Consider the following 25113-nt stretch of genomic DNA (forward strand, 5'->3'; position numbering starts at 1 on the left):
TGTCCTTTTTCAAAAAATATAGCCACTTAAAGTATTTTTAAAAATTTATATTTGGTTATTGTATGGTCAAATTAATATTTTTTCTTTTGGGTCATACCCAGAGATACTCAGGGGTTAATACCCATGGCATATTCAATATGCAGAAACAGTAACAATAATGGGCCTCATTCCCCTGACTCTGAAAGAGCCCCCAGTGTGGCAGCGTAGGGAAGGATGAGTGAGGAGAGGCTGATAAAAGCATGTGACAGGGACAAATGGAGATGGTACTGGTGCCTTGCTTGAGCAAATCGATGATCAATGGGGTGACAGGTGATACAGGTCACATGGTATTGGTATACAAAATTACCATATCACACCATAACCAAAGTATCTATAAGCCTCCATCATTGTCACATTGTCACCTCTAGTCCAGTCATTATTCCCTTTCTCCCCCAGGGTTTGATATTCAGTAGTGAAATTCAAGGTCAAGGGTTGTCACTTGTCACTATTTGATATTGTCTATTCCCTTGTTTTGTCTCATTACATACCACAGATGAGTGAGATTATCTGGTATTTGTCCTTCTCCCTTTGTCTTCATTCAGCATGATATCCTCAAATTTTATATATGATTTCATTTTTTGGAGCTGCGTAGAATTCCACTATGCTCTTCATGCCTCTCCAGCTTCTCCCTTTCCCAATCTATCCTAATTCAAACCCTTTGCAATTCCATATACATTTTGTCATCCTTGATAGAGTACTCTCAATATTATATTTTCTTCTTTTGGGGGAATGGGAGTTTGGACCACACCCCATGGTGCTCAGGAATTACTCCTGGCTCTGTCTCAGAAATTTCCCCCTGGTGGACTTGAGAGACTATCTGGAGACTGGAGATCAAACCCCAGTTGGCAAATGTCCTATTCACTATACTATCACCCTGGATGGCTCCAGTGCTACATTTCCTTATTTCATATTCTTCTCCTTTCTTATCAATTCCTTCTTTGATTTTTCTGCTTTCATTAGCACATGAATTTCTGTAGATGCTCTCACCTTCTCATCATACAGCTGTAGTGAAGCCAGGGTAGGTTTTTAATGCTGTGGAGAGGGAGAATATATGAGAAAGGAAAAGTTGAACAAGTTAGTATAGAGATATGCTCTGAAGATATCAAAGATTTGGTTCCAGACCACTGCAATAAAATGAGTCGCATTTTTTTGTGGTTTCCAAATGTAGAGTTATATTTGCAGTATGCTATAGTCTATTAACTGTGCATGTCAAAATAAGTGTACATGCCTTATTTTAGAAATACTTTTTTTACTAAAAATGTTCACTACCACCTGAACTATCAAAAATACATTAATATCAGCCTGGTGCTGATAGGCTTGCTTGATGCAGGGTTACCATAAACCTTTCATTTTAACAAGCATAATCTTAGTGAAGTACAGTAAAGAGAAGCACAATAAAATGAGGTATGCTTATTTTTCAATACTCCAGTTTTTTATCCCTGAAAGCCGTGGTTTCTAAAGTATGTATGTCAATAGGTACTAGTTGAAAGGAAGAACTTGATGATCATGTATGGGAAATATATTTAAACAATATTTTCCTTAAAGAAATTCCAAAAGTTTTAATATGACAAAAAGTATTTGAAAACTATCTTTTATTGTACATCTAATAGACCCCAAATTAGTGACCTAAAACACTAATAAATATTCATTATCACCGAATTTCTGTGGGTCAATAGCCTGGGATTGGCCTAACTGAGTAGTTCTGACTTGGAACAGTCTCTCATGAGATATCAGTCATGTCACTGGCAGGACTACATCATTGAAGACTGGACTGGAGCTGGGAATCTTCCTTCAAGATGGCTTGCTGGCTCCCATGGCTGCCAAATTGATCTTGGCTATCAGTAGGGAATTTCAGTTTCTTGCCACATGGATATCTTTGTAGACTGCTTGTGAGGTCTACTGACGTGGCTATATGGCCATGGCTCTGCAGAGCAAGGACCCAAGTGAGCCAGGAGGGAACCAAGCATTCTTTCATGACCTTATCTCAGAAATCACACATCATCATTATTAATTGTACAAAGTCCATTTTAGTTTGCACGCGCGTGTGCGCACGTGTGTGTGTGTGTGTGTGTGTGTGTGTGTGTGTGTACACATCTGTCTAAATATCAGGAGCTGCTTGGGGATCAGTTGGAGCTGGATGACCACAAGGCTTAATGAATCTCCATAACTCATTAGATAACAAAATTAGTGTTTAATAAGACATTCCAAATACGCTGGGATTCCATGATCCGCATGGCAAGGAAAACCATCAGGGATGGTCACACTGGGGTGTCTGAGAGACTTCCAAATGGAGGGGAAGAAGGGGTTCTGGCAAAACAATGCTGGAAAACGAAGCCTGACTGTGGAATGAGGGCTTCTCCAGTGGAAGACAGATGAAGCTAAAACTGGGTCACAACCCATTTCATGAAGTCACAGGAAAGTGGACCCCTCACTTGAGAAAGGTTAGCTCAGGACTTCCTGGTCAGTCAAAAACTGTTGGAAAGATCCATACTTCAACCGTTTATATCTCTGTCCTAAATTAAAGGCAGGGTGAAAAAAAGTGGGTCGAAGTTCACAGCGTGAAGATGGGAACTGTAAGGCTCAGCAGTTCTTTAGGGTTTTTGCTCCAGCTCTTCCCAGCCATGGAAACAGACCCCACAGGTCCCTTTTAATTCTACCTGAGGCGATCTGGAAAGGTTTCTGGAACAATTGAGATCCCAGAAGTTCTGATTTCCACTTCATTGTACAACAACTGGTTTGTGCAAAGTTCCCAGCCTTGGCTTGGAGCCACGGTGCCTGCAGGAAGTTCTCCTCCGATGTTTACAGTGACCCTCTTTGCTGGTTTTGGAGAGACAAGGAAACAACAAGGTCAAAAGGGCGAGCGAGCGAGTGCTAGGACTGAGAACTAGGAATGGTGAAGGAGCGCCTGAGGGAGGGAGAAAGGGATGCGTGCAGCGAAAGAGGAAGGAAAGCCCAAACCGAGCCGGGCCACACTCCCGCAAACGCCCTCGCCGAAGAGAGCGTTCGCAGCCTTTGGCCACCAGGTGGCACCCTTTGAACTTTCTTCCCGCATCAAAATAAGCAAGGAGGGGGAGAAAGAGGGGAGGGAGAAAAGGCAAAGCACTCCCCCAACCAAGAACAATTTGAAAACCCACCCCATAATATTTAAAATCTGGGACAAAGAGCCGTCAGGACGGAACTGCTTCTATTGCAAAAACTTGAGTTCAGCCTCGGGAGCGGCGGGCCGGCCCGCGTCCGCAGCAGCCCCTTTAAAAGAGCGGAGTTATAGTATTGGGATCCTTGAAACCTGAAACCTAGAAACCGAACCGAAGCGGAAACCAGAAGGAAAACCTTGAACTCCTCTAGACAATTGCTTCCGGGGAGTTTCGGGAGAACGAGGGGGGATCCAGGGCCCGAGAGGAGGGTCCCGCGGATGGCGCGTCCCTGAGGGTCCTGGCGAGTTCGAGGAGCGTGGGAAGAGAGGACCCGACCCTCTCTCAGGGCTGCAGGTCATGGCCACCGTGGAGCAGAAAGCCCTTGGCATTGGCTTCAAGTGTCTCTCTTTGGCCACTTTTGTGCTCCTCTGCGCGGGACAAGGGGGACGCAGGGAGGAAGGGGGCCCAGCCTGCTACGGGGGATTCGACCTGTACTTCATTTTGGACAAGTAAGTTGCACGCTGGGCTCAACTGAAGATGCTTTTTTTTTTTTGTCGCATCCCTAATCCCCCACCCTTACCCCCCGGGCCGGGCTGGTTGGCGGGGTGGCTTTGGGACAGGCATGCCTCTCCAGGGACCCGAAGGGAGCGCGGGAATAGCCCGCGGCTGCAGCGCTGCGCCCGGGCGGCGGGGAGCGCGCCTCCCGGCTCCCCCGGGGCTGCCCGATCCGCCGGGAGGCATCGCTGCAAGTCCCCCGGACTGGCTTTTTCTCGGCTCTCGCTTTCGGGGACCTGGGAGCGTGCCCGGGAGGGCCAGGATGCAACCAGCAGCTCCTTTCTGATTCTGATTCTGGCTCTGCCTCTTTTCAAACCGTTTGCTTTTGAAACCTGGGTGAGCCAAACTTGCAGGCACTGTACAAGAGCCGGGGGCGGCGGCGGGGGTGAGGGTGGGGGGGACGCTTTTATTTTATAGCTCAGTCAATCGACTCTTTGAAACTAAACAAAACCGAGGTCCGACAGATTGTATTGCCTTTGTTCCGAATATCGATGCAAGCTGACTGGACAGTTTAGGAAAGCAGAGCGCGGATTTCTCAACCTTGGCACTATTTGAGCTAGGGACTGAATGGGTGTGTGTGTGGGGGGAGGGCGTGGCGATCCTTTGTTGTGGGCTTGCCCTGTGCAGGGTTAGGGTGTCTAGTGGCACCCTGGACTCTACCCAGGACCTAGGAGATACCAGTACTAACCCCTCCTTTGCGCCCGGTCCCGTAGTAACAATCCCAAACTCTCCAGCAGACATTGTCCCCAAAGTCCCCTACGGGTAAAGTAACTCCTGCCTCTCGGCCCGAGAGCCCCCCACCTCCCCTTCCCCCCAGCTGCATCTAGGTGAATTCACGTTCTGGGGATTGCCTGGTGGGCTACCAGGGAGGTGCCGGCGCGCGGGTTCCATTTCTGAACTGGAGACTGGGCTCCAAGGAAAGCTGAAATCGGAACACTTCCCAAATCCCCCTGAGCTTTGCCACGCGGCGTCATTCAAGCAAGCTTCATGCTATCTATTAAAAACCAGCTTCAACAATAAAAAATAAAAAGCCCTCCCCAGAGAAGACCTATACTCATTAAAACTCACAGCTCCTTCGTGCCAGAGAGGCGCTTGCTGTTACAGTGGTGGGGGAGATGGATTTCACAGACTGGAAAGTATTTGGGAGTTGGAAAAAAGAGTCCTGCAAAATAAGCTGGCGAGCTAGACACCAAATGTGCTTTGCAGTTGCCCATGGATTTTGGTTTTTCCATAAAGTCCGTTTTGAGCTCCAGATTCTTTGGAAGAAAAAATGAGATCTCTTTCTTGCAGATTTATGAGAAGGTGGACTGAAAATACATTTCAATGCTAAGAAATGGAATTTCTTTTGTTACCTCTGGTGGCTGTAAACACCAGCCCAGAGAATCAAAGACAATGTTCGAAAACAACCCGAGGTACCCTTACTGTAACTGCCCCCCCCACCCCAGTGGGGAAGAATGTTCTAGACTTGGCAAAATGGACAGACTGCCAATATCCCTGAGTAAGATGACAACTCTTGCAGAAAACATCCATTTTCCTTCAAATTAATCTGAACTGAATTGAACTCTTTTAAAGTTCCGAACTTATTTTGGTGATAAGAGGGATTTAATTGAATGGTTCTAGTTTTCTCTCAGAGGAGGAAAAAGGCTGGTAAAGAGAGCTAAGACATTCTTAGAAAAAAGGTAGGAAAATATTTGTACTTCCATATATTAAAATGTATCCAAAGGCAAATTAATAAGAGCTGGATTGTAAAGGCCAAATGATAATAGGTGAACAGAACAGAAAATCTAGAAACAGATCCAAAGACACGTAAGCAGTGGAACTTCAAATCAGTGGAGAAGTAATTCATTATTAAAAACAATGATTCTTGGATTGGTAACAGGAAAATACTTAACTCTATACTTTAAACTATATACCAAAATGAATTCTAAAAGGAATGGAAAATTAAACGTTAAAAATGAAATGATGAAAATTAGAATAAAGTCAAAATAAATATTTGGGTTTTTGTATTTGTTTTGGGATCCTATTCAGCAATACTCAGAGCCTACTCTTGGCTCTGTGATCAGGGAGGGGGATGAATAGGGTCCGCCATGGCAAGCAAGGGCCTCACCCACAGCATTCTCTCTCCAGTTCCTGGGTGGAAAGCAGATCAGAAACAGTAAAGAAAATAATAATAATGACAATACTTGGGAATATTAAAAACTTACATTTTTATAAATTAAAATTGCCATAATTTAAAATTAATGATAAATTACAAAAACTTTCACAACATAAATTACTTTTTAAAGATTGACCTTAACCTATCAAAGGTATTTTAAAAGGGTCACACTAAGAGAAAATAGACTTGCTACATACATAATACACAAAAACTTTATATGAGTTAGTAAGCAAACTGAAATGTTCATCTTCACTAGTAATCAAAGAAATGAAAATGTCAACAATAATGTAAATCTGGTAAAGATTTTAAAAGAATTACAATATTTAGTATTGACCAACAGAACTTTCTGTGATGAGGACTGTCATCTGCAGCTTCATTGTCTAGTTTGCTGACTTGAAATGTGTCTAGTGTGATCAAGGATACAAGCCCTTCATTTTATTTAAGTTTAACATAAATAGTTCTATACTCACTGTATTGGATGGTGGGGATAAAGAGGTAATAACAAACTGTATCAAATGCTTTAAAAAAAATTCTACTATCTAACCAGGAATTTCATGCACTAAAGAAAAAAACTGCAAGCTAGCCACCAACAAGTGCCTCTATATATATTCATGGCCATGCTTGCTTATAATAAAGATGAAAATTATCTAACTATCCGGTGTCATGGGATTTATTAATCCATGATAGATGCATAATAATAAATATGAATATTTTATATCTGTAAGATAATTTGGGAGGAACAGTTAATCCTTACAATATATTCTTGGGAGAAAATCTAATTCTCAAGCTTTATATACATTCTGATCCTTTCTCTGTAAGAAAGTTAAACACAAGTTTATGTCTTTGTTTAGTTATGTAATAGCATTTCTCTCTGGAAAAGAGGAATTTAAAATTTTTTGCCTTTCTGAATTTTCAAATTTTCTATAGAGAACATGTTTCTTCTATATTCTACAATGAAAGAGCTACTTTGAGGTTTTAAAAAGTTATTTTTAAGAGTGAGGAGGGTCTCTCACCAGCGTGCTGAGCGCCAAGCACACAACTATAGAGAATTCTGCTTCTCATCTGGAGTAAATTTCTAATTGTACCATAGGATCCTTGTGGTACATTGAGGATGCAAAAATGCTCTGGAGGGAGAAGAAAAAACAATGGGGAACCCTCCATAGGCACCTTACTTTACATTTGGGAAGACTCTTCTGACTTTCTTTAGTTGTCTTATTGCTTAAAGAGATGAACTTTTTTGTGCTGAATGAAAAACTTGCTAGAACTTGGTATGGTAGCATGCACACCTCCAGCTTGGCATCTTGAGCCTGACTAATTTATGTATTTGTTGAGCCCAGAGGATGGTCCAAATGATGTCCAGTGATGTCAGGAAAGTCCCTAGTGGTCTCTTGAGACTGGTCTTCAGTCCTAGAAAGTACTTCCACTTACAGGACTGTTCAACACCCAACCCCTGCTGACTGGAAAGGAAATGAGGAAATGAATACTAACTTGTTCTTCCTTTAGCTTTCTAAGATCCTTTGGCTTCAAGATACTATCTATAGGCTGGGAACCATAAGCTCACAGGGCACAGAGCTCCCCATTCTCACCTTCCAGTGTATACTTCATACATCTCTTCTTTCCCATGACATTAAATCTCCATTCAGTTCAGCTTTAAGTGGATTGCATCTCTGGCCTAGAGGGAACCCAGATTACACATTTAATGGATGTCATGTTTTCTCAACCAGGGGCAAAGATTTCATAATGATAACCTAGACTACCACAGTAACAGAATAGGGCCTGATTTGTGGCTTTGGTGACGGGGTTGGTGGATCTGGCTTCACAAGGCTTTATATCGATAGAATTTCATGTGCATTTAAACATGCTTTTCTGGTTATAGTCAGGAAAAGTAGATTGCCGGGAATTTCATCAGGGATTGAAAGTCAGATTTGGAAGACCACTGTCTACAGAAAAATAATCAGGAGTAGTTGGTCTCCTTGAAGTCTTCCAGGGTCCTCTAAGTTTACCACAGCCCATGGACCAACCCATCAATGTGCCTTTCCTCTGACATCAATGTGCCTTTCCTCTGCCACAGCGCTCTTTCATTCCTACAGTATATATTTAGGTATCAAATATCAATGGGTTTTATAGAGAGCTATTTAGCTATTTCCAATTACAGGGGAAAAGTGGATTTCCTATCATGAGTCTTGGGAAAGTTGACTCTATACATACTTGTGCCCTGAAGACTTCAAAAATAGAATGGTGAAATAGAGAGCAAGAGTTGAGGACAAAGTGGACCAAAGTGACAACAGTACCAAATGGCTTTATTTATAGGACTTCTCAAAACTGTAGCCTGACACCCAATAAATGCTTATATTTATATGGGCCTTTCACAGCCTCCCCACGTGCTCCACCTACAGCAGATCTCCATAGCCCCTCTCTTCTTTTTCACTCACCAACAATTTTATACTCTTTCCATATGCCGGGGGACCCCATTTACCATTCACCCAGATTGAAACTCCAGTACCCACAATATGACAATATTGATGAGCTGTAAAACCATTACTATGTGTTCACTCCAGGGTTATGGTCACTAAACAGATATTTTTATAGCATTAGACTGGGAACTTCAACACCAAGTATTTTTGTTTTCCTGAGCAAATGTCTTCTGGGTTCCCAGCTATCAATTTATAAAAGAAATCTGAAAATCAAGCCTCCCATCTTTTTGTTATTTCATAAAGGCCTCTTATGAGCTACCTTGTTTGGTAGCTAGCTACTTTGTTTGGTAGCTAGGGCAAGCACTACTGGCCTCATCTGCAGATGAGAAAACTGTTAAACATTTGTCCAACCCATTTGATTTAATGGCCTGCCAAAGATAGCGATTAGCTCATAAAACCTGGGAGAAACTCTGCTCCAGAGTCCCATCCCAGTTCTCTCTGCTTACCACTGCCCTATTCACTTGGGTTCTACTGAAAAACTGAACTACTACTTGAAAAACAGGGTAGATCCCAGGACATTAAAATCTTTACACCATGGTCTAGAGATAGTTCAGTGGGTTAAGCACTTGTTTGGCACAAGGTCAACCCTGGATCAATCCCAAGCTCCACATGTGATCTATAGGTGATCCCTAAACAGAGAGCCAGGAGTAAATCCAGACCACTGCCAGGTGTGGTCCATGAAATAAAAAAATAAAGTCGCTACATCAGTTTCAGTAAACAATGGTGTCTAGATCATTAGGATTCATCAGCTGAGGAGCAACAATTTTGTTGTGAAGTCAGTTGTAATTGATTGAATGTTTAAGGGAAACTATCTGTGACCCAGATAGATGCTCAAAGATCTGAAAAACTGATTGATATTAGACTGTAAGCTGTGTTCAGGACATCTGATTATGATGCACATGGGTTTGACAATAATCTCTTTAGATTGAATCTTATGGGAAAAGGAAATTCAAGGTCTTTGTAAAATAACACAGGGTATGGTTTTAGAAATATTTTGGAAGAAAGTATCAAGAAATGAAAATGCAAAACTGGCTCCTGAGTAAGGAAAACAAACATTTCATTTGAAGGATACTTAAAAAATTCTATAATAGGAGACCTCAGGATCACAGTCAGTAGGCGGGAGGCTCTGCTTCTCGTGCCGCGGCTCTTGGTTCATCTCTGGGCGGAAGGTGATCCTGAGGTCTCCTAACCCATTTTGGCACCAGAGCAGATTCTTGCAGCCATGCACTTTGACTGCGAACTGAACTACAACCTCGTGCAGCCCGGGGAGGGATTTTTTTCCCTCTCCACCCCATTTTTCTGAGCGAAAATGGCGGCAGCGGCAGCAGCCACGCGGTGAGAGCCACCCTCTAAGACCCCTACACCAGGAGGTAGGACTTTCTTTAGTGACGTAGCCTGTAGGTGATCCTGGGAGGGGAGGTGTTCCCGGCGCGCCTTCCGCCCAGAGATGAACCAAGAGCCGCGGCACGAGAAGCAGAGCCTCCCGCCTACTGACTGTGATCCTGAGGTCTCCTAACCCATTTTGGCACCAGAGCAGATTCTTGCAGCCATGCACTTTGACTGCGAACTGAGCTAAAATATTAGAAACCCAAAACCGCGCGGCCGCGATAGTGAAGACTCAATGTCTTCACCTTTACCAAGGAAGAGAATTTATTAGATGATGCTTATTCAGCAGGCCTGATGTTGGGGAAAATTTCTAATCAACAGTAGTGAGTTCTGTATGGAAATATGAAATGTACTCAATATATATAGAGAATAATGGGAATATCATCAGCTACTTGGATGGGGGGTGGGGTGGGAGGGGGGTTTATTGGGGTTCTTGGTGGTGGAACGGGTGCACTGGTGAAGGGATGGTGGTTTAATCAGTATTTGACTGTGACTTAAACCTGAAAGCTTTGTATTTTTTTTGTTTTCACGGTGGTTCAATAAAATATTTCTTTAAAAAAAAATTCTATAATAGTTCTAAGAAAATATTTCTTAATATTTCTCTGGAATATCTTTCTTCCTTTTCTCTCTTCTCTCCTTCCATCCTTTTATCTTTTCCTCTACTTCCCTACCCTCTTTTTTTTTGGTCTCCTCTCTTTTTATATTTTTCATCCCTCCATTGTGTCCTTCCATTTAAAATGTATTTTATGGTTGGTTTTAAACGTTCCTCAAATTAGGTTCCAGATTTGGAGTGGACTTATCAGGCCAGGTAATACTTGGTGAAACTGTCTACAATGGGAAAGTTTGACATTGGCACTAAATATAAAAAGTAAATAAGTATTTTGTTTTGCTTTGTGCTTCTGTCTGGATGAGCCAAGTAATTACCTCTAGTTTCCTTAGCTGTGGAGACCTGGTAAAACTCATTGTCAAGCTGAGAATAGAATCCAGGAGAGCTGGAGGAAGGCACCCTTCCGAAGACAACCCGTAATTATCTCCAAATGCTGAGGGACTCCTAGTGTACTAGGAACAAACTGTGGCATGTCTTAGAGGGACTTGGCTGTCATGTAGATGCAAATAGGATCTGCTTTATGCTAATTTAGAACGTGTGTTCTATTTTTGGTGTGTGGCCAAGAAACTGGATTCCTCCTCTGTTAGCAGTTATTTGGCAACAAAAGATGAAGTAGGTGTTTGGACTATTTCCTGACATGTTTGTTTGCCAAACATGCCAGGTTTTTACTGAAAAAAAAAAAAAAAGGTAAAAGACATTAGATTTCTTCATTGTGACAGAGGTGACTCTTGTACCTATTTTATAGCATCATGATTTACAAAGTTGTTCATAACACAATTGTTTCAGACATTAAATGTTCCAATACAATACCACCACCAGTGTGACCTTCCCTTCAACAATGTCCCAGTTTTCCACTCACTTTCCAAGCCAGCCCTCTGGGCAGACACACACAGATTTACTTGGTATTGCTTGTTACAATAAAATGGCAAATAGAATCATCAAAAAAAAAATCAATAAACATCCATTTGTGATAATTACTCTATTTCACAAAGTTGTTACTAAAATCATTACCTGAGGATTTACTGAGGTGGTTGGTGTTATTTGACCTTCTGTGTAATTTGCTTTGGCCCTTTGGACTTGGTCATCTTCTATGCAACTTTCCCATCAAATTTGCTGTGTTCTTGCTGGGCTGTCGGTACTATGAACTTTGGAGGTGATTTAGGTTTGCAGAATCTGTGGAGCTGGGTCTGTTTGGTGGCTTGGCAGCTTAATGAGTTCAGTTGTGCAACTGTGCTATTTCTATGCCAGAAGGTGTCGGGTGTGGGTGTGGACTGTTGAGCCTTCCAGCTGCAGAGGCAGAGCGTTGTTCTTGGGGGAATCTGCCTGCTTCTATTCTGAGAAGTTCTCGGAGTTTGCACCCCAGAGACTGGTCCACATGGGACAATTCAGCACCTTGCTGTTCTTTTTTGAGATTAGTTGTGGGGCTGATCTGTTTCTATAGAGCTGATTCTTTTTGTTGGTTTGGCATGAACATTTTCATTTGAATGACAAGTATATACTCTATTATAGGTATGAGTAGCACAATGTCTATTGCAGGGAACAGCCTTAAATTCTGGGAGCTACAAGAATTATAAAAGGACTAGGAAGAAACCACAGACCACTTGCTTTATGGGTGAAAGGACATTAGAAGACAATGTATAAAACTAAAGACTCCTGTAATATCTAAAGAAAAGAGAAGTAAAGTCGATTTTAGATCAATATGAAGAAAAAACAACACTGAGATCTTACATTTTCATAGGTCCTGTGATAAGTGCTGTATGAATCTGCCTAGTTTTTACCTCCTTATAAGGTCACTCATGATTATCAGTTGGGTCAAAAAGTACAAATTTTAAGTTATGAAATAAGCTATGGATATGTAAGTAATTAACAGTACTTTATTGCATATTTGAAAGTTGCTAAATAGTAGGTCTTAAAAGTTATTTTCACAAGAAAAATGTATGATTGGTGATGGATATTAACTAAATTTATTATGGTGATCATTTAAAAAATATCATATCATTTTGTTTTATCATTTTGTTTTATAATACAGTATCACTGTATTACTGTCATCACGTTGCTCATCAATTTGCTCGAGCAGGCACCAGTAACATCTCCATTGTGAGACTTGTTGTTACTGTTTTTGGCATATCAAATATGCTATAGGTAGCTTGCCAGGCTCTGTCATGCAGGCGAGATACTCTCAGTAGCTTGCCGGGCTCTCCGAGCGGGGAGGAGGAATCGAATCTGGGTCAGCCATGTGCAAGGTTAACACCCTACCCACTGTGCTATCGCTCCAGCCCATCATTATGTTGTATACTGAAATAATAGAATAAAATGTCAATTACGCCTCAACTTGAAGCTGTTGTTGCAAATCTGTAGTTATATTCATCTTTGGCCTGAGCAAGCAAGAAAGGAGTAGTCATTGAATGAGGGAAAAGAGATTAGACTTCTGGAAAAGGGCTAGTTTTAAGTGAGGGGTTATATATATTCAGCAGGCTGAAGGTATAGTCAGACATTTGCATTTGCCACGGAACTGTAATGGTTACTACTCTTTCCTCCCTTCCCAATTTTTCCTTTATGTAGATGAAGCAGTGGGAGGAATTTAACTAGATTAAATGAAAGGTAGACATTAGACCTTCTACTCTGCCCCTAAATGTTGCAGGAATGTACCTGAAAGCTGAGGGTATTTCCAGATTTTGTTGGTAGGAGGAAACTTGAAGGATTGGCAAGAGAGAGGGATCTCTGCAATGCTGCAGAAGTCGCATATGGGATGTGAGAATGCCCATGTATTGTACAGTCTGATTATGAGCTTGAATCAAGAATTTCTGGGCTATGGGGCTGCAGCAATAGTACAGTAGGTAGGGCAGTTGCCTTGCAGGTGCCTGACTTGGGTTCGATCCTCAGCATCCCTAGTGGTCTCCTGAGCACCAGATCCCTGAGTGCTCCCTGAGTGCAGAACAGGTATAAACCCTGAACACTGCCGCGAAACAAAAGAGCCAACCAAAAGAAAAAGCCCAAACCAAAACCCAAACGTGCTTTTCAATGTAAGTTGCCAGTTTTGGTAGAATTGTTTTTGATTATAAAGACTGTCAGTAGCTTAGCATTTTGTTTGTTTTGTTTTCGGGCTATACTTCATTGTGCACAGGCCTTACTCCTGGCTCCATCCTTAGGGATCACTCCTAGTGGGGCTTGGGTAACCATATGGGATACCCAGGATTAAACCCAGGTCAGCCACATGCAAGGCAAGCACCTCACCCACTGTGCTGTCTCTCTATCCCTGGTTTAAGCATTAAAAAATATTTTTTTGATTTGCCATGATTTACAATGCTGTTGATAGGGTTTCATACTTACAACAGTCCAAGACCATACTCTCCACTGGAGTGTCCACTTCCCTCCACCACCCTCTTGGGGTCCCCTCCCACTCACCCGCTTCCATCCACACTTGGTGAGCTCAGTTATGTGGATTGGATCTCAGATTCTGTTGTCTTTTTCCATTTCTTATCTTCATACCATGTTTCTTCCTATCCCACATATGAAAGAGGTCATTCTGAATCTTTCTCTCTTTCTGGCTAAGTTAACTCAGTATAATACCCTCTAGTTTATTCACCTAGTGTCAAATTGCATGACTTATTTTTTTCAATAAGGCTTATTATTTCTAATCTTTAGTTGGTAAAGCCATCTTGGTCACTGTGATAAGGAATTAGTAACTGCCTCCTAAGAGAAGCTACCATCTGGTTGAGAATCCCTGACAGAAAGACTGCAGTGTAGAGCAAGTCAGGTCAAAGGTGCTGATTTTTAGCACCATAGACTACGTGTAAGCACCAAAAAATTGTAAAAAATATAATCGTCATTATGTAAAGTAGAGGTAATGACCATACAAAGCACTTACACAAATATATCTATTAACTATCTTTAGTAAATTTTTAATGATGTTGCATCAAGAATAAGACCAGTCTGTTGTGAAAAACAAACTAAAAATAAGAATCTTTTAGAGAGAAAATTCATTATTTCTGAATATTCAAATCTATTGGGAGCAATGACCACTACATTAAATACTGCAAAAAGTACATTCATTTGGAATTAGATAAACTTGTAAAAACTAAAGGTAGACAAAGAGGGATAGAAAATAACGAAGCATGAGACAGTAATATAAAAGTTGGGAATAAAAAAACAATATATTGGGGCTGGAGTGATAGCACAGTGGGTAGGGCATTTGCCTTGCAAGCGGCCGACCCGGGTTCGAATCCCAGCATCCCATATGGTCCCCTGAGCACTGCCAGGAGTAATTCCTGAGTGCAGAGCCAGGAGTAACCCCTGTGCATCGCCGGATGTGACCCAAAAAGCAAAAAAAAAAAAAAAACATACACACACACAAAAAAAACACAATATATCTACAAAAATTATAGTAAGATGAGTGAACAAGATATTTAAGATAAAGTTTTTAAAAGCAATAATATAGCTTCTTGACCTGAAGGCTGAGATCTTCAGATGTAGGGGGTCTTACCAAATATTACACCTAATTAATTTTTTTTCTTTTTGGGTCACACCCAGCGATGCTCCGGGTTACTCCTGGCTTTGCACTCAGGAATTACTCCTGGCAGTGCTTGGGGGACCATATGGGATGCCGAGGATCGAATCCGGGTCGGCCGCGTGCAAGGCAAACGCCCTACCCGCTGTGCTATCGCTCCACCCCCAACCTAATTAATTTTTTTAAAGCATCCATAACTTAAACAACTTAGGTAAATTGATAAAATATAAGATTAAGTAGAAATTTCCACGGGGGGGGAGTTTGGGGAACCTTTCCTTTCACAAAAAGTAAAAGTCAAATTGCCATTTTAGTTTGCTTAGTCTACATTAAATGCTAAAAAAGAGAGTCCGTAGTGAAATCTGGTATTTATAGTCTACAGTTAGACACCCTCACCCGCACTGCCATGCCAGCCGCCGTAGCCTTCCCAGGAGTCCCGGATGCGGGAAACGTAGTGACGCACCGTTGCTATGGTAGCACAGTCCTGGCCTTGGTGGGAGCTGGTGATGGGGTCTCCCTCGCCCCATTTCCAGATCTTAGATAGAGGAGAAGTGAAGAAGACCCTGGTCCATCTCTGGAGCTCCAGCCGCTGATGCTTAGACAACGTTCTTCCTTAACCAACTGAAAATGAACAAGAACACAGTACATGATTCCAGAGAAAGTGGAGCCTATGGAGATGACTTCAAAAATGATCTGCAATTGTTTAATAAAAGCGGAACGATCAAGGGCAGCAGGAGAGAGATGGCTTACAGTTATAAACGGGTCATTGATCAGGAGTTAAAGGACAGCACCACAGAGCTAAAATACACCAAACCATTTTCTAATCGGGCCAGCGTACTGGAGGACAGGGTGTCACCGAGAAGAAGGAACTTCATTTCTGTGCCGAGCAGTCAGCCTTTGGATCCCCTCTCAGACACGGAGAGCGAAAACTCTTTCCAAGACGTCCATCAAGACCGGGAGGAGGACAAAGATGAGGAAGTCAAGCGGTACATCATGGAGAAAATCATGCAAATCGACGATCTTCTGCAGAGCCAAGAGCCCCCGAGCAAGAAGAGGGAACGGAGAATTAAGTTCAAGGACAATCTGGTTGATTCGGTAGCTCCTCCATCCGAAGACGCCTGTGCTGACAAAGGTCCCTCGGAAGATGAGGGTGGGAGGTACCCTCCTCTGTCCCGGGCCCCGAACTCGGGCGGCGAGGCGGGGCGCGAAAGCGTGCTCCCGGCGATCCCGGAGGGGAGCGGCGACGAGACCAAGGACGGGGAGGGCCTCGTGGGCAGAGCCGGGAAACTCGAACGTTCGCGTTTGCAAGACGCGGCCAGCCAGACGGTTGCGCCCTGCGCCAAGAGCGTGGACACAGGCGTGGGAAGCGAGCCTGCCCTGGTGCCCAGCGGTCCTAACGCCGAGGGCGCGGCTGCCCAGGACGTCGCGCCGGAGCAGCCTCCCGCCCAGGTGCCCGCGGCGGCGCCCCACGTGTCCGCCCGAGCGCCGCCCCCGCCGCCGCCGCCCCCGCCACCACCACAATCACCACCACAGCCGCCGCCAGCGCCACCGTCCCGGGCCCGGCAGGCCCCGCGGAACCTCCGGGCGCGGCCCGGCTCCGCGGTCTTCGCGCGGCCCAGTCAGAGGAACGTGAGAGCTCAGCCCCGGGCGCAGTCGGCTCACGCCTCCCGGGTGGTGACTGCCCCGCCGCGCGTGTCCCCCACGGGCCCCCGAGACCCGCCCACCCGGCCCGAGCAGAAGAGCAGCGACAAGGCCAAGAAGGAGGAGGGCGGCAACAACCACGGCAACAACCACGGCAAGAGCAAGCTCGGCCGCGAGGGCAAGAGCCCGGGGGTCCCCCCGCAGCCTCAGGACCCACAGGCGAAATTCGAGGGAGCGAAAGATCGGAAGAAAGAGAACGACCTGGTGTTCAAAGCGTGGCTGCAGAAGAAGAGGGAGCAGCTGCTGGAAACCCGGAGGATGGAGCGCGCCAAGCAGATGGAGGACCTGAGCAGCCGGCCCGAGGCCCGGGACCCGCAGCGAGCCTTCCAGCTGTGGCTCAAGAAGAAGCACGAAGAGCAGCTGAGAGAGAAGAGGATGGAGGAGCTGCGGAAGCAACAGGAGTGCCTGTTCTTCCTGAGAGAATCGGAGGGGCGCGAGCAGGCCTTTCGGCAGTGGCTGCGAAGGAAACACAACGAAAAACTCGCCGAGCAGCAGATCCTCAAAGAAAAAGTGAGACTGCTCCGACTGGAAGCTAAGCGTTCGAGGCACTGCCAGAACATCCTGTACATCCCAGAGCTCAGAGCTTTTCGCTTTCCTGATACTTTCAAGTGAGGGTTTTAAAGACTTCATCAGGAGCGTGACATCCCCATTTTTTTGGGGGGGGTGTAGAATTTCATATGAACCATGCTTACACCGTAGGTCATGACCCCTTATGGGCGTAACTTATTAAAATTTGGTTTTAAAATAAATTTCTTTGTTATTCATTATTATGTGATTAAAAACAACTATGTTATTTGTAATAGTATCAAGATGAAAACTTAGGAGTAAAAAAATGTGAGATTCATACACTGAAAACTGTACCATGCTGCTGAACTGTAGACTTAAATAAATGGAAACACAGCTCATGTTCAATGTTAAAAGCCTTATTATGGTTAAAGGATCTGACCTTACAAGTCACAGGGTCTGATCTGGGGATACAGGTGATTAACAGGGAAAGCAGAACAGAAGAGAGGTTAAAGACAAAAAGAGGAATGGGACTTGGGAGCACTGTGATGGATATAACTCAATAAACCAAAGCTCCCAACAGTGGGGGAGAAAGGACAGAGGAGAAAGAATGAACTAATGTCATCCTATACTTGCAACATCAAATGAATTGTTGTATGCATATAATATATATATATGCTTTACTAAAAACGCAAGCCTCACCCATGAGGGAACTGACAGAGGAACCCAGGCATGTGGGGCCTGTGGCAGAGACCTCTAATCCTGCTTGGATTGGGACTGGGCCTCCCCCACCCACATCCCCAGTTTTCCAGTACCTCGGCAGTCACACCCACAAACTGCCCCCGGTGCCATGTAATCTCATCAACAGCCAAGATCCAGAGACTGTAAAACAAAGCTCCTAGAAGAGAGTGATGCAGAATCTTGAACAGCAGATCTGGCCTGGCAAGCTACTTGTGGCGTATTTGATATGCCAAAAACAGTAACAATAATGGGCTTAATTTCTCTGATCCTGAATGTGACAGGGACAAATGGAGATGTTACTGGTGCCCACTCAAGCAAATCGATGAGCAACAGGACAGGTGATACAGGTTGTATACTCAGTAAAAATTTGTCAGGTAAATAAAGGGAAAAGTTGAAGAATCCCTGCTCTGAATTATGGGAAAAAATATTTTGGTGTTAGTAACAGTGTATTTTTTTCATCACTAGGACTACATTTCCTCTCCTTCCCCCCAAAATTCCATAAGCTGTGCATAATCATACATAAAAAAATCTCACAATGCATATCATTCACATAGACTTAGTGAAAAAAATCACTTGAAATGATGTCAAAATGGAAATTAGCCAAAAGAAAAAGGCATAATATAAAAGAAACAGAATCACCTCAAAAAATAGCATAATAATGTCATCAAGTCATCTAGCAAAATCAAATTTTCAATAGTAGATTCTCAAAAGGAAAAACTTAAATGTAAATCTTTCATGTGAGATACCAAAAATAAGTCATATTACATTTAAATATACTGTTCAAAAGTGTTAGTTATCTTTAGCTCCCAAGCTCTTCCTCATCCTCAAGTTTACTTCCTGGGTGGTAAGAGGAATGGAAATCCTTACATTTTGAACAAAACGGTAATAACAGTTCAGTGTCAAAGTTTTTTTAAAACTTCTAGGCAAAAATGAAAATGCTGCATCTTTCAAGATTTTGCCTTCCTTGATAGAATCTGGACTTTTGAAAGGAACCGGTCAGCACTTGTGAGGATCTTCTTAGAGTTTGGACCACTTGGTTTTATAGAAAGTTCTCTCACATGGTCAGGGGACAGAAAATTTCAATATTTAAACAAAGAAAAATGAAAATATGGCTAGTTTCCAAGTTTATTTTAGAAAGTTAATAGCACTGTTGTCCCGTTGTTCATCGATTTGCTCGAGCAGGCACCCGTAACGTCTCCATTGTGAGACTTGTTGTTACTGTTTTTGGCATATTGAATATGCCAGGGGTAGCTTGCCAGGCCCTGCCGTGCAGGCAGGATACTCTTGGTAGCTTGCCGGGCTCTCCAAGAGGGACGGAGGAATTGAACCCGGTTGGCCGTGTGCATGGCAAAAAAAACCCCTACCAGCTGTGCTATCATTCCAGTCCAGTGTGATTCTAGTAGAACTAAAACTATAATCAACTACCAGAACTTAGAAAGCTAATATATATTAAAAATAAGTATATATCAAAAGAGTTTATGAAGAGAGTGGGAGGGAGAGAAAGGAGGACCTTTGTGGAGCGATACTGGTGCTGAGTGTTGAGTTTGCCTGAAATTATTATTAACTGTGTTTTAAATCATGGTCCTAAAAAAAGAATAAAATTATCTACCAAAGATAACATATTCCTGTGCCAAACTTCCAAGTAAATTTGAATTAAAATTTTAAATCTGAAATATATCATTAAAATAAAACTAACTGTAGTAAAAGAATATTATGCCAAGATTAAGAAAATGTATCCTAAGAATGCAAGAGTGCTTCAGTATTCACAGTCTCAATTAAAATGAGATGAAAAACAAATTATTTTTTTCAACAGAATCTGCGGCACCATTGGGAAGAACGAGTAAAGAGAAGCTGCTAAAATCTCAGGGCTTGGATGAATGGAGACATTACTGGGCCCGCTCTAGCAAATCGTTGATCAACAGGATGACAGTGATACAGTGAACAGAATCTGAAAAGACATCTCTTGGAATACCTAAGTGTTCAGAGGGAATAGAACATACAAATAATAGTGAATGAAGTTGATTCAATAAATCACTATATCACTGTCATCCTCGCTGTTCATTGATTTGCTCTAGCAGGCATCAGTAACGTCTCTATTTGTCCCTGTTGCATACTAGTGTAGCCTGATGGTGTTTTAGGGGCTCTTTCAGGGTCAGGGGAATGAGGACCATCGTTGTTACTGGTTTTGGCATATCGAGTACACTACAGGTAGCTTGCCAGGCTCTGCTGTGCAGTGGGATACTCTTGGTAGCTTGCAGGGCTCTCCAAGAGGGACGGGGGCTTTTGGGGTGGCCTCTAAGCACCTTTACAGGAGTTCCCAGTCTATCAAATGTAAGCTTTTGGTCGACTGGCATGTTGTAACGATCTGTAAAGTGACAGACACATCTGCCTGCATCTCTGGGCAGCACCTGAGACATCTGCGGCCTCAGGTTGATCGCCTTGATGTTGATAGAGCATGCCCAGAGGTTGTTGAGCAGCCTTTCAAATGTCTATCAAATACTATATATGTATATATATAAAGACACAATTTTTCAGTCTACATTTTCAGCAATAAATAAATAGTGAAGTGCACTACAACTTCAACTACCAAGAAAAAAGATTGGTTTTTATATTATCTTGTCATGAGTACTACTGAAAGTTGTTAGCAAACTATAGCCTGGAGCCTGTTTTTTTTTTAATTTTTATTTTAATAGTGAATCACCATGAGGTACAGTACAGACTTACAAACTTCTGTGCTTGCATTTCAGCCATATAATGGTCAAATATCCATCCCTCCACCAGTGCATTCCCTTTTGTGCTCTCTCTCCTTTTGGGTGTTGTGGTTTGTAATAGAGGTATTTAGTGGCCATCATGTCTATAGTCTGCTTTCAGGGTGCATCTCCTATTCCGAGCAGATCCTCCTAGCACCATTTACTTGGCGATCCCTTCTCTAACTGAACTGCCTTTTCCCCCAGCTGTGGAGTAATCCTCCCAGTACTTATCTTTAATAATCTTGGGTATTAGTCTCCCATTCTGTTACTTTATATCTGGAGCCTGTTTTTATAAACAAATTTTTTTGTAGCATCAGAGCATTCATTCTGTTCATGTACAATCAACGCTATCTTTGTGTTATGACAGGAGAGTTGACTATTTCCCACAGAGACTATAGCCCTCAGAGCCTGAAATAAGTCATGTCTAGCCCTCTTCAGAAAAGTTTAGTGACCCATGTACTAAGAAAACATTTGCATCCCAACAGAAAATAGACAGAGAAGTCATGTTTAGGAATGTGGAGCCTATGAAGTCTCCCAAAACCAGCAATTAGTATTCTGCTCAGCTATTACCATCTTGAGGTTTTGAATTGATTTTGAATAAGAAGCCCTAAATTTTCTTTTTGCATCAGATTCTACAGAGAATGTCCTGATGCTAATTGATATTCAGTGTTTTTAAAACATGGGGTATAGTGGGGAGAGGTTTGGGGTACAGAAAGAAGTACTCGGGGATTACTCCTGCTCTGTGCTCAGGGATTACCCTGGTAATACTTGAATATGCACTTCTGGAGATGGAATTGAGTTCAGTTACATGCAAAGTGAGCATTGTATCCTTGGTGTTATCCCTCAGGCCTCACCATTTGTTTTTTATAATTGTCATTTGGTTTTATTTTTAAAACATTGTGGTTTTGATTTACATATTTCTAATGATAAGTGATAGTGAGTTTCCTTTAATATGTCTGTTGGCCAGCTGTATATCTTTCTTTTGTGAAATACTTAGATTTTCTGCCTATTTTTCTTTGGTTTTGTTTATGGGTCACACCCAATGGTGCTTGAGGGCTGTTCCCAGCCAAGTAGTTAGGGATTATATCTGGCAGTGCTTAGGGGACCAGGTTGTTCCAGGGATCAAACATAGGGTTCCTGCTTGCAAAACATATATCCAGTCACTTCAGCTATTTTCCTGGCTCTCTCTGCCCTTGGCTTGTTTTGTTGTTGAGTTTTGTGAGTTGTTTAAATATTTTGGATGCTAATTCCTTGTTGTTTATATGATTTGCAAGTATCTTCTACCATTTTGTAAGTTTTTTTTGGTTTTGGCTCTAGTTTCCTTCAGCTGTGCAGAAGCTTTTTAGTTTGAAGTAGCTATGTCCATTTCTTTTGTTTTGTTTCCTATAATGCTTGAGATAACTCTACAAAGACAATTCTAAAGATGTTGTCAAGTAACTTACTGTCTGTTTTCTTCTCTTCAATGATTTCAGGTGTTATATGTGCGGAGTTGAGGCTGAGTTGTTAACAAGGCAACACAACAGTCTTCTGTAATATGTCTAATGTACTCAATGTTTTGTTTTTCTCATTAGGTTTCTTTTGATTTTTTTTCTTTATCCTTTTTGGGGCCACATCCAGTAGTGCTCATGGCATACCTTTGACTCTGTACTTAGGGATCCCTCCTGGGGGGGCATGGTGAGGGGTCCATATGTGGTGCCAGGGACTGAACCCAGGTCAGCTACATGCAAGGCAAGTGTCTTGTCCTCTGTACTATCTCTCTGGCCCCAGCTCTCCTTTTAAAAATACATTTAAGTTTACATTTGGTATGGCATAATCATCTAATTGGCTTTTTCCAATTAGAAATCCATTGTCGAAGACAGGAAGTAGCTCAGGGGTCAAGGGTGCATGCACAAAACCCTAAATCCAATCTCTGGCACCGCATACCTCTCACCTACCCTGCACCACCAGGCACTACCAGAATTACCCACGCTGATTGGCAAAGTATCTACTTTGCCCACTGACCATTGCTTAGAAGCCCTGCCTGAAAAAAATAAACCTATCAAATATTTATTCTCCCTCCCTAATTTGAGTTATCTTTTTAACTATATTAAACACCTCACCTAGGCTGAGATTTAGGCTCTTTGTTTTCTTTAATTGACTTGACTTTTATATCACCTACCATAAACAGTTGGGGGGTCTTTATTTCCTTACAGGCAAGTTATCCTACTTTATTCTTTTTCTTAATGGTTTTGATGACTTTTAGATCATTACTTTTCATCTCATTTTTAAAGTCAGTTTCTGAGTTTCCAAGCATCCCTCCAGAATTTTTCCTTGAACCCCGTTACAGATTAACTGGGGGAAGTGAGAAATCCTTATGATACAAAATTTCTCATTACATTATGGTGATACATTGTATCAGTTTTGCTTAAGTCATTCAGACATTGGTAAATAAATCCTTCTTAGAGAGCTCTATTACATTCAAGCTGGATGAGAATTTCTAGAGATTTAAGGCAAGAAAAGGAAGACATAAATTCTGCATTGTACAGGTTCATCTTAACTCTATTGGATCATGTGAAACAAAGGAAAAATAGAAATGAGTAACTCTCTGGAGGGTAAATTAGGTAAATGAGTTCATGAGGTAAAACTCTGACTTTTAGAGACCAGTGGAAAATAGTTGCAGTACACAGTGTCAGAGTAGAAGAGGTAAACTCGAACTATTAGAATGACAGGCAGAAATGCAGAGCCCAGCAGAAATGGATCCATAAGTGAAAAGAAACAGGCGACATTGCTATAGAGAAAAGTGGCCTAGACCAGAAAAATCTAGTATGAAGTTACCACAACAGAATGAGAACAAGCAGTATGGAAAGTGTGTGTAAGCAGAACCCAAGTAGATGCAAATAGTTTCTGGGAAAAGAAGCCAGTCTTAGGAGTTATAGCAGGCCCCATCCACATCTATAGTTCTAGAGTCCATACATTATAGAGAAACAGTTTTTTCTTTTTTTTTCTTTGCCAGTAAGAGGATTCCTTTTTAATATAATGAAAGTCTATATAGCTTTTCCTTTTATTTATTTCCTTCAATGTTGAAATATCAATACATTCCTAAAATAAGTTTCACTGGGATTGGAGCGATAGCACATCAGGTAGGGCCTTGCACGTGGCCGACCCGGGTTCGATTACCAGCATCCCATATGCTCCCCTGAGCACCACCAGGAGTAATTCCTGAGAGTAGAGCCAGGAGTAACCCTGAGCATTGCCAGGTGTGACCAAAAAAGCAAATAAAAAAAAATTAATTATTTTAAATTTAAATTTTAAACATTTAATTATTTTAAAATATTTTTAAAAATAAGTATGAAATTGTTCCATAATTAGAATAACACTTTATAGCCCTCCAAATAACTTTTTAAAAAATATTTGAAACCAGCTTATGAATATGAGTTCAGATTTTGGAGTAGAGATGAAAGGGTGGGATTTATGAGTATTCTGAGTGAGGATGGAAAAAAGTAGGAAGTATAATAGGGAGAGTTGTCACCATTTCTAAAAGGTCTCACATAAATGATCTTTCAAATAATTTCTAAGTTTCAAATAAACCCAATTAATGCATGTGTTAAGTGTAAAATAATAGATATGAAAAGAAATAATATAAAATAAAGATAAATGATTCCCCAAGTAAGAAACATCTGCTTTTGTCTTTCCAGATCAGGAAGTGTACTGCATCACTGGAATGAAATATATTACTTTGTGGAACAGCTGGCTCACAAATTCATCAGGTAAGAAACACATGTATATTTCTCAACTGTGAACCTTTGCTTTAATGCTGATTACTGATAACTTAGGACATGCTTTTCAGGAGAAAAAATTAAACTTTTAGTTCTTGGACCAGAAAGTTGACTTTGTTTTAATCTTTAGCACAAATTAGAGTAAGTTTGGCTTTGCATTTTTAGGAAGAACCCACTTTTGTCATGAATTGATGAACTTCCACTCTGCTATTGAATAATAAATTCCTATAGAATGATCATTAATATTTTCTTTCATAGTGCTGGGACAGTTGCCTCATTTTATCTGGACTCATAGTAAGGTATATAGAATGTAAGGTGCTCAATTCATCCTGGTTTGCATAGAATTTTCTTGATTTTAACATTCAATGTCTCATATTCTGCGACTGGGAAAACTATGATGGTTGGTCAGCTTAGCTATGTGCCTGATTAGATAGAATTCTCTGAGCACATTAAACTTTTCAAGGAAGAGCAATGAAGTTTGAACATCATCACTTGAAAGCATTGTAAGGACATTAGTGTGACTAGTTCCTGTTAAGAATAAATATCCAGTAAAGGAAAATTGATAATTTTACCCTTATCGGTTACAGTTTCCAAGGGATAATACAACTGTGATAGCTTTCATAGGTGTGCTTGAAATCAGTTGTCAAAGTTTGCTAAATTAGTCTGATGATGTAAATTCCAGCTTAGTTCCATTCCTGCTGCTTGCCTTCCTAGAGAGTTTGTTTTGTTTTGTTTTGTTTCGTTGCTTTTGCTTTCCCTCCAGCCCCTGTTTTGTTTTTGGAGGGTTTTTTTGGCTTTTCTGGGTCAC

General features: G+C 41.9%; 1 protein-coding gene across 1 annotated transcript in view; it reads left to right on the top strand.

Annotated features, from left to right (window-relative positions):
• Positions 1-3218: 3218 nt before the first annotated feature.
• Positions 3219-25113, top strand: part of ANTXR1 (ANTXR cell adhesion molecule 1) — a 211567-nt gene continuing 189672 nt past the window's right edge. The window contains exons 1-2 of the mRNA XM_004609154.2: positions 3219-3682; positions 24225-24296. Of these exons, the coding sequence (XP_004609211.1) occupies positions 3531-3682; positions 24225-24296 (224 nt within the window). The 5' untranslated portion in view covers positions 3219-3530. The remainder of the gene's footprint in view (positions 3683-24224; positions 24297-25113) is intronic.

The sequence above is a fragment of the Sorex araneus genome, chromosome X, assembly GCF_027595985.1.
Source record: "Sorex araneus isolate mSorAra2 chromosome X, mSorAra2.pri, whole genome shotgun sequence".
NCBI classification, from domain to species: domain Eukaryota; kingdom Metazoa; phylum Chordata; class Mammalia; order Eulipotyphla; family Soricidae; genus Sorex; species Sorex araneus.